Genomic DNA, 9,644 nt, shown 5'->3' on the forward strand with positions numbered 1-9,644 from the left:
GGAAGGCAGCTTTGAACACAGGGAGCCCCTCTGCACACACAGGCCCATGTCAGGCCCAGGCACCTGCGCCTCTGAGTTGGAAAACGAAAGAAACAGCAAATGATCTATGTTGTATTTCGGAACAGGGCTAACTGGAAAGAATCAGAACAGGACCATGCTGGAACAGAGAGAGACCCGCAGCATGCACAACCTCATGATCAGGTTTTATTCTCACTCACAGATGTCCTGAGATGATGGTGGTCTACAACTCTCTGCCTGATCTCAAATCTTCCAGGGTAGGAAGCTGAAGAATGGCAAAGCTAGGAAAGCTAGCGCATATGTGTGTGTGTGTGTGTGTATGTGTGTGTATATGTGTGTATGTGTGTATGTGTGTGTATATTCCCTGTGTGTGTATGTGGATGTGTATGTGTGTGTATATTCCCTGTGTGTGTATGTGTGTGTATATTCCCTATGTGTGTGTATGTGTGTATATATTCCCTGTGTGTGTGTGTGTGTATTCCCTGTGTGTGTGTGTGTATGTGTGTATGTATATATATATTCTGTGTGTGTGTATATATATTCCCTGTGTGTGCATGTGTATGTGTGTGTGTATATTCCCTATGTGTGTGTATGTGTGTGTATATTCCCTGTGTGTGTGTGTGTGTATTCCCTGTGTGTGTGTATGTGTGTGTGTATTCCCTATGTGTGTGTATGTGTGTGTATATTCCCTGTGTGTGTGTGTGTGTGTATTCCCTGTGTGTGTGTATGTGTGTGTGTATATATATATATATTCCGTGTGTGTGTATATATATTCCCTGTGTGTGCATGTGTATGTGTGTGTATATATATATTCCCTGTGTATGTGTGTATATATTCCCTGTGTGTGTATGTGTGTGTATATTCCCTGTGTGTGTGTGTGTGTGTGTGTGTATTCCCTATCAGATCTGAGTGATATCCTGATGACCACAGGCCCCAACTCCTTTGCAGAACTAGTGGTCAAGCAATACACCAGACCTTTCAGGATCCTTTAAGGTAGTCCTCCCTGGGTGAGGCAAGGAGCTGACACGTTTGGGGCAGAGTCAGACACATACAGATGCTGCAAAAAACGCTTCACCCAAGTTAAAACTGACTTTTTACCTCTAAGGCATTCTCACCTCTTTTCTCACCTCTTACGTGGCAAGCCCTAGTTGCAATGGGGCTCAGGATCCCAGAAGGACAGGCAGCACATGCAGCACAGGAGAGCAGAGAAGCAAGTCCCCATTGTGCTCCCCCAAGCCTGTGCAGTGGGGACATGGGAAGCCAGTCGAGGGCCACAGGTAGCCTCCAGGGCTTCTTGGGCCAGGCTTTGATATTGGCAGTAAGTATTCATTCAGCTTTGTTATTCTTTCTAAAAGTAGGGAAGTAGACAAAGCCAGCTATTTCTCAGTTCAACAGTGTACCAACCAGAAAGCAAACTGCAGGATTGCAGGCATATGGAGGTCACTTCAATAGGGATTGTTCCCAGAACCAGGGGTCTGGGGAGACCAGCACCAGACACAGCCCAGACACTCTGCCTGCCCTACCAGGGCACAAAGAGATTGCTATATCTCCCCCCATATGCCCTACCCAATCCACCAATACTGACATACATATAGAATATATTCCTCAACAGAGGGAGAAAAACAGTCTGTCTGCCTCCATCTAGGTATATCAGGAGGCTGAGGAAAAGGAATATAACATCAAGGAGACAGTCCCTGTGAAATTATCTATGGAATTACTTATGGAATCCACAAGGCCTGGGAAACCTCTCACCCCAGGAGTCCCATTCCCTAATGCTCTACTCCATCACCTAGTGCCTGTTCTTCCTGACAGTGTCTCACAGCACTGCCTGGGCAGAGAAAGGGACACCCACCCACCCCCAGGGATCACAGCTCTCCTGCCTCTGCCCTGGGATGGAATGACTCCAAGGCCACACCACGCAGCCAGGCTCTGTCACACAGAGACACATTCTTTGAGCCACTGCTGTGCTAGCTTCTACCCCACCACTTCAGACCACCTGGACACACAACTCAGACGCTAAAAGAAGCAAGAACCTCAAAAGCCACCCCCCCACTCACCCTCCCTCCAAGACCCTCTGATTCTGCTCTGATGCAGAATAGGGAACCAGGGTCACCCATCACTCCTCCCAGCAAATTAAAACTCACTTTTCACACAGGCAATGAAGATCCAGGATCCAGCACACATACATAAAAGTGCACATGCGTGTACATGCATGAACACACACATACACACACAGAACACTGACCCAGAAGTAAGCCCCATTTTCTGATGCATGTATGTTTTCCACTAAACAGCATCACTCTCTCACCAAGTTTATTCAGCTACACCCTCATACTCTGAGAAAGCCAGTGATCGAGAATTGTATCTCGACTGCTTTCCCAAACAGGAACCCAGTGTGAGCAGAGCAAGCCCTGCTTGCTGCACTCAGAAGCAGGATGTGAATAGTTCTGCTCACAAACCTATAAAGGCCCTCACAGATGTGAACCAATTTTCCTTTCCACCTGAGCCAGAAGTCTGGATGAGCTAACTGCCCCACGGCTAACTGCCTTCTGGCCACACTGGCTCTCAGATAACTTTGTTCAGTACCCTGTGCTCTCAAATCTGGGTCTCCAGCCATAGTGAAAAAGACCCTGTTTTCATCAGGTTCCTTTAAACACAGACTCCACTGCCTCAGCTTTTGAGGGATGAGCACTTGGGGGTAAGAGCTGCAGGAGCCTCGATGTGTGAACGTGCACAGGGAAGACGCAGACCCGTACTCAGAGATGAAATATGCACTGGGACCGGCCATGTTTTAAAATGATTATAAATTATTTTAACAGTGCATTTGCAAAGGGTTATAAAAACAGCCATAATATATTTTTTTCCTTAGATTCTAGAATTACCAGTATGACAGCTAATGCAATAATGATTTGTTTCAAATGCCAGTGTTTAAGCTGCATAAAGCTGATTTCAGACATTTTTTCCAGTAGGCCACATTGTACTTAATGAAATTAAACACACCAATCGCATTTGTCCCCAGGGGACGAGGAACTGAACACACCACTGGTTTATTTTTTTATTAAAATAAATTGCAGCAGGCAAGATGGACTAATTGCATACAGAATTTAAAAAGAAACATTCCATTGATATAATTAAGCCAATTTTCACGGACAGAAATAGTTATAGTGGATATAAAATAAGCAAAGCCTTTACTTCTCCAGAATCTGCCTTCCCTCCCCCCTCTTTTTTTTTTAAACAAAATGTTAACTATTAAACAAATATGTATCTCAAGTGGCCAGCACTCCTATCTTCAGCTTGCTCGTGGCATTCATTGTTCCTCTTTCTTGTGAGAGGCACCTCCAGAGAGCACAGGATCTGAGGAAAGGGAGTGGTCAGAACAGGGAGAGACCACCCATCCCTTGTTTCAGGACCACTAGAGTGGAGGGCACTCTGGGCACAGAATGGTCATAGTGGCTCTGGCCATGAGGTCCCACCCAGCCTTGAGGAACAACTGCCAGTATCAGAGACAGTGCTGCGTAGCCCTGCAGCTTGGTCCTACTGGGGGGCGGGAGCAGTATGGGGTACTGTATCTCCCTAATTTCCTGAGGAAAGCAGGTGGATTTTTCCCTGATAGTTGGGGAGTAGGGTACGCCCCACTGCTCTGTGTGAGGTTTTTGTACTTGTGCCTGGCAGAAGGTGGGGGCAGGGCTGTCAGACAAGGCCCATTCCTGGTCAATACTGGCTACCTAGAATCTGCCCTTGGAGAGGGCACCCACAGCCAGAGAAGGAGAAGCTATGTGATCATCTCCTGGAGGGGAAGAGTCCAGCCCTGAGCAAATAGAATTCCAATCTGCAGACAAGTGGGTGATAAGCCAGACAGCTTAATTCACAGGTTATAATGCATGGAATCTACCTGCCTTTTACGAATAGACCATGGTAAGCACTGGTCTTGAAATACTTTAACCCTGACACATTAAATTAATTGATTGATTAATTAACTAAAACACTACAGAATTAACTATAGTCTGCAGTACTATACCAAGAAACCCTGAAGGTCTTGAACTGGATTGCAACGGGATGAGTTACTGCACCTGTCTAGGCTCTCTAACCTTCTAACCTCTGGAGGAGGGGGTCTAAGGTTCCACACTCCTTCCTTCCCTTCCCTGGGCCAGTAGCCAGCTCACACCTACCCAGGAGGGCAAAAGGACACCCACAGGCACTTTGAGGGTCTCTTCCAAGGCTGCTGCCATACAGAATGAGGGCAGAGCATCTCACAATGCAAGTTACTCTCCACCTTGGTTTCTCACTCTTCCTACATGTGATGGGCAGGCACACCTGTGTGCGCACTCCGGAGATCCCAGGCTGGGCAAGGGACAGTGCCTTACACTGAGGATTTCTGGGCCAGGTGCAGGGGTCTGGAAATTTGGGCAGGAACACCCAGGAAGCCAGAAGGTGGCACCCAAATAGAAAGGCGCCTTCTTCCCAGTAGTGTATGGGCCAGAGTCACAAGTCGATGCAGTATGGACACCTAGCTATAGATCCTACTAACTACTGCGGCCATTGTTGTCTATGACTTTGAGAAAGGAGCCGGGAGAGGCTGGGGGTGGCCCAGGCTGCCTTCAGCAAAGCTGAGAGGGTGGGAGCAGACAGACAGACAGAGTGGGGGAGAGAGAGAGAGAGAAAGGAAGAGAGGGAGAGAGAGATTCCCTCCATCTCATGAAGTTCTTTCCTGAACCGAGAAGGTGCTCCAGCGTTCCCCCACAGCCTTCTACGGAGGGAGGGAGTCTCTGAACCCAAGGCTTGAAACTAGGTTTTCATTCAAACCCTGTTAAGTTGTATTTAATGCTATTTGAAATTTTTAAGCAAAATTACTGAAGATTTTTTTCAGATTTTTTTTTTAAATCCTGGATAATTTTGTTGAAACTCTTAATTATACATAACCTTAATTACCAGTACCAGCCCCCCTCCCCTCAAGGACCCCTAATTGCCTCCTAATTGAATAAAACAGAGGACTAATCACACCCCACAGAAGCCCTGTAAGCAGTCGCAGCTGAGGCACTGCCGCCCTCTGGGGAGGGAGCTCGCAGGCGCCACACTTGCCTAGCCTCTTGGTTTTCTACACCTAGCACTGCCCAGGTAGTGGTCTGGGAGTGTGGAAACTGCAGGATTAGGAGGGGCTAGGAGGTCTAAACCGCACCTGTACTTCCCAGGCCTGCAGACTGCTGGAGGAGCAGGCACCCCAAGTCAGTGGATGGTTAGAGACCCTAGGGCAGAGCCACCTTCCCTCCACCCACAGACCTATCCAACACCTGCTTTCCAAACTGGCTTTGGCAAGACCTGCACACACACACACACACACACACACACACACACACACCCTAGGCCTCTGATCCCTCTACACCATCCACAGTACAGGGCCTCAGGGCACTGGCCACCAGCCCTGCACTCCACCCCTCCACTAAGCGGGCTCACCATTCGCCTAAAGCGGGCAAGACAATCAATTCCCGCCTACAGGTTCTTGCTGCCTTTGGAACCCTCATCTGTCCCAGAGAAAAAGATTGTCCCCTGGGCTCTCACTTCTCTGGGGAGGACAGAAAGAGGACAAGAGCCAGCCAGCCTAGCCATCCTCCACCCGCACCTCTGCATGTCTCAACGGGAAGGACGCAGGCCTTAAGCTGGGCCTCCAATCTTTCACACTGCATTAGCAATTCATCACCCCCAACGCATGCAATACTCAAAAGTCCCACACCTAGCAGGGTGGGATGTGTGGTATTTGGGACCACGGGATCTGTCACCTCGATAGAAATCAGGTCTCCAGGGTGGCTCTAGTGAAGATCGTAGCTTTAGAGTCCTAGCTGTGCTGTGTAGTTAATGAAGGTCAGGAGAGCAGCCGCACTAACCAAGCCCCCCACTGCCCACCTGGCTCACACCAATGTTGGAACAATATGCTATTGTTAATTTTTTTTCGTTTTTAAGTGTGGGGCCCAGACAGGCTCAGGTCCTTACTGGCCAGCACTGGCCCAGGCTGAGTAAGGGGGACCCCTGTTCTAACTGCCTTTACTTTGCCCCCTGCTCAGGCTTAGGTTTCCCACCAACTGAATCATAGTCCTCACTGGGAGTGCCTCAGAGACTTCTATCCTTAGGAAGCTCCACAGACATGTCTACTCTGGGCCCCTAAATTCTGCCAAACGGGACACCTTTAAAAGGCCCAGCTTGAGCAAGCCATGCACACACAGGTCTGGAGTAGGAGCAGCAGGAAATACAAACGAAATTATACCTCAAGATGCACACCCTGGGACAGCCCCGCACCCAAGCTCTGTGTCCCTGAACGTTACATCCATTGGCCCATCTGTCCTTGTGCCCTCGGGACACCTCAGTCACAGCTCAGGGGCCTGAGTATGAGGGCAGAACAAAACCCTGAACCACCATGACTTTGCTCCTTCTCCTCTCCCCTGACCCTGTCGGCCGGCCTCGGAGGCTTCTGGGCTGGCTGCTGGGTGTCTGCCGGTCACCCTTGCTTCAGGTAATTGAGTCAGGTTCCCAGGAGCCTTCCACAGCCGCTTAAAATGTTGTCTAATGAAATAAGAAAGTCTTCAGGGAGCCCTCGGCGGTCTTCCATCCCGAGCCGCCTCACCCATCTTCTTGAAGGGGCTTTGGTAGTAGTAACAGCCACACAGCCTGAAACCGGGTCTCCAGGTTGACACACAAGCAGAGACCCTGGGTGTGTCGGGCAAGCTTCTGTGGGTTGTTTCCAAGAACGCCCTGGAAGGAGTCGCCTGAACCATTCACTCCCACTGGTTGTGTCCTTGGGTTCTTGGCCTCCAGGGAAGGCCTCAAGATCGTCGCCGGGCGCCCATTCTGGCCATACATAGGGCCGGAGCCAGGTGACCTTCCCCACCTGGTGGAGGTAGAGCAGGAGGCCCAGCAGGGCGCCGAGCGGGTGTGGGCCTCTGGGAAGTTTCCGGGGCCCGCGCAGGGTGCGCTGAGCCAGTCTCTCGCTTGCAGCGAAGGCGGCGACAAAAAGAGCGCAGTCACTTTACTCCTCTCTCCTTCCAGCTTTGGGTCCTTCCTCGGCCGAGAGCCTGACCATCCGGCCTGCAGCCGGGGGATCGAGACTCCCAAAGGCCCACGGTGCACACCGGACTCTAACAGTACACTGCACACCCGCTCCGTGCGTCGTGGAGAGTCCACCCAACACGCACACAGCCCCTTGGCATCCGCGGGGAACCTCCTGGCCCTGTTCGCACCAAGAGGGGTCAGAGGTCACGGGTGGCCCAGAGGCCGAGGTCAAGGGCAGCTGGCCAGGGAGCTCGGCAGGAAAGGGGCTCCTAACCGAGGGGCCACGAACTCCAACGGCGGAGCTCAGGGAAGCTTGGCAGAGGCTGGAAGCTGCTTTTCCCTGCAGGGTGGGTGCGCGGCCTAAAGGCAGCCGGGCCGCCGTGGGGCCAAGTTCGGCAGGGTCCCGAGCTCAAAGTGCTTTTTCGGAAAACTATCGCGGATCCCACCACCCGCTCGCTAGACTCATGCTCTAAGAGTTCGTCTCTGGAAGCCGCGAGGCCGGGCCAGGCAGGATCCTGCCCCGGAGGCGCAGACCGAACGGCCTGGCGATCAGGCAGGGACCTGGAGCCGGTGTGCCGGGTGCCCCCTTCGCCGGCCCGTGGTAGAGGAGGGGGCGGCGGGAGCGACCGACTCGGATCCTCTCCGCACAGCGCTCAACGCTTCGCTGGAGCCGGACCGTGGCCCGAGCTGTGGGATCCGCGCTTTCCCGGCCGCGCTGCGGCGGGTCCCCACCTGCTGGCTGCAAGGGATGAAGCCCCGGGCCCGACTCGTACGGATGGCGCCGGCACTGGGACGGGAGGGCGCGCGGGCGGCTGCGAGACGCGGTGGCCATAGTGCGGACGGCGGGAGCCGGCGGGCTGCAGTGGGGACCAGCCCGCTGCCGGCTAAGCGCACAGCCCCAGGCGCGGCCCGAGGCGGAGCGAAAGAGAAAGTAAGCCCCGGGCCCGGGCAGCCTCGCCCGCCCGGGCATTGGTCCCCCTGGGGCTCGCGGGTGCCGGGGACAGCGTGTGCGGGAGGGTCGGAGCGAGGACAAGCGAGGCAGGGCGGCGGGTAGCGCGGCGGCCCGTGGGGACCCCGCTGCCGGAGGCGCCGGCACCGGGCGGCCGGAGCGAATCGCGAGGATCACAGAGGAGCGCCGGCCACCACGCGGGGCACCACTTGGGAATAAACTTCACGAGCACAGTTTCGAGCGCAGGAAAAAGTCTCCATGTTGCTTCCCCGGCGGCTGCGGCCGTCCTGCCCTTGCTCCCGGGGAGCCGGGTGGGCGCCGGCCCGCGCCCCCTCCTCCGCCCCCTCCCCGGCTCAGGGTCTCCCTCCTCTGAGCCCGGCTGGCGGACGCCAAAGGCGGTGCTCTAGCGCCCACTATTTCAAAAGCCCGGAATATGATTTGACCAGGACTGAGAGCCACTCGGAGAGAGAGAGGGAGAGAGCGAGCGAGAGGAAAAGTTACTCTCCCCTTTCGTCAACTTTTCGCTAACTTTCGCTTTTCTCGCTCCTCCACCCCCGGCCCTCCCCCTCCGCCCCCCTCCCCGGCCCCCACCGCGCGCCTCGGGTTCCCGGGCCCGAGCGCCTGACACTGTGGGGGGGGAGGGGGTTCGGCGGGGAGGGGGCCGGCGCCTTCGGGGAGCGCGCGGCCCGGGCGCCCCAAGCCTCCGCGCCGAGCCCGGCCGCCCCGGAGCGCGGGAGGCGGAGCAGCCCCCGGGCCGCGCGGTCGACCGGGGGCCGGAGCCGCGGGCGCGCCGACCGCGCCCCGACGCGCACCCCTGGCCCGGGTACCCCGGCCCCGCGGCTGGGGCCCGGCGACGCGGCGCGGTCGAGCGCGGGAGACTTACTTTTGGCTAGCTTCCTCGCCCTCGCCTTGGATCGCATGGTGTCGGCTCGCGGAATCTCTCTCCTCCTCCTTGAGCCCAGAAGCAGCTACACACTATCTTCATCTCCCTAGCATTGTCAGTTTGGACACCTTCGCACATGCGCACAGAGCACTCAATCTGACACCCCTCGCCGGGGCCAAAAAAACTTTGCAATGTGTTCATCATCCTCTTCGTCGCGCCGCCGCCGCCGCCGCCTCGGCGCGGGATTGGGGGGCTCTCCGAGGCCTTCTCGGTCTTCACCTCACTTCTCTCTCTCCCCCCTCCCCCCCCTCTTCAGCGCAGCTCGGAACTGGCCCTTTAAGAAAACATTCCGTGCTCGTCGCTCCCGCCCGGGGCCCGCACCCTGGACACTTTAAAAGGACCCAGGTAGCCCTGGAGGCGAGGTGACCGTCCCCACGCCCTGGCCCTGCGCTGCGCAGCGCTGTGGCTCCTGCCCAAGCCGGGCCGTAGAGCAGACTGGCCCGCGGCGGCTTTCTGCGCGACTTCTTCGGTTCTTCCCGCAAACGCGCTGATAGTTCGGACGCGGGTCCAGGCTGCTCTGGCTGCGTTTTATTGCGTTTTATTACTAATTAAAAAAGCTTTCGTTCGCCGTCGCCCCAGAGCGCTCTCCTCCAGAACTCCCCTCGGTCCCCGCCCGCACCCCGCGCTCGCGGAGGGGGTGTCGGGGCCAACGCGCCCTAACCCGGCTCCTCCGAAGCCCCCGCCGCCCCCCGCGGG

The 9,644-nt window shown here is 55.2% G+C and overlaps 1 protein-coding gene across 10 annotated transcripts in view; it reads right to left on the reverse strand.

Moving 5' to 3' along the window:
- Prdm16 (PR/SET domain 16) overlaps positions 1-9,237 on the reverse strand; it is a 319,906-nt gene extending 310,669 nt beyond the window's left edge. For 3 of the 10 annotated variants that reach the window (XM_031379693.1, XM_031379696.1, XM_031379701.1), the window contains exon 1: positions 8,889-9,155. In XM_031379693.1, coding sequence (XP_031235553.1) covers positions 8,889-8,925 — 37 coding nt within the window. In that variant the 5' untranslated portion in view covers positions 8,926-9,155. Of the gene's footprint in view, positions 1-8,888 lie in introns of all 10 variants that reach the window. The other 7 variants (XM_031379691.1, XM_031379690.1, XM_031379698.1 and 4 more) reach the window with 4 other exon arrangements.
- Between the last annotated feature and the right edge of the window lie 407 nt (positions 9,238-9,644).

This window comes from Mastomys coucha, unplaced genomic scaffold (genome assembly GCF_008632895.1).
Source record: "Mastomys coucha isolate ucsf_1 unplaced genomic scaffold, UCSF_Mcou_1 pScaffold18, whole genome shotgun sequence".
NCBI classification, from domain to species: Eukaryota; Metazoa; Chordata; class Mammalia; order Rodentia; family Muridae; genus Mastomys; species Mastomys coucha.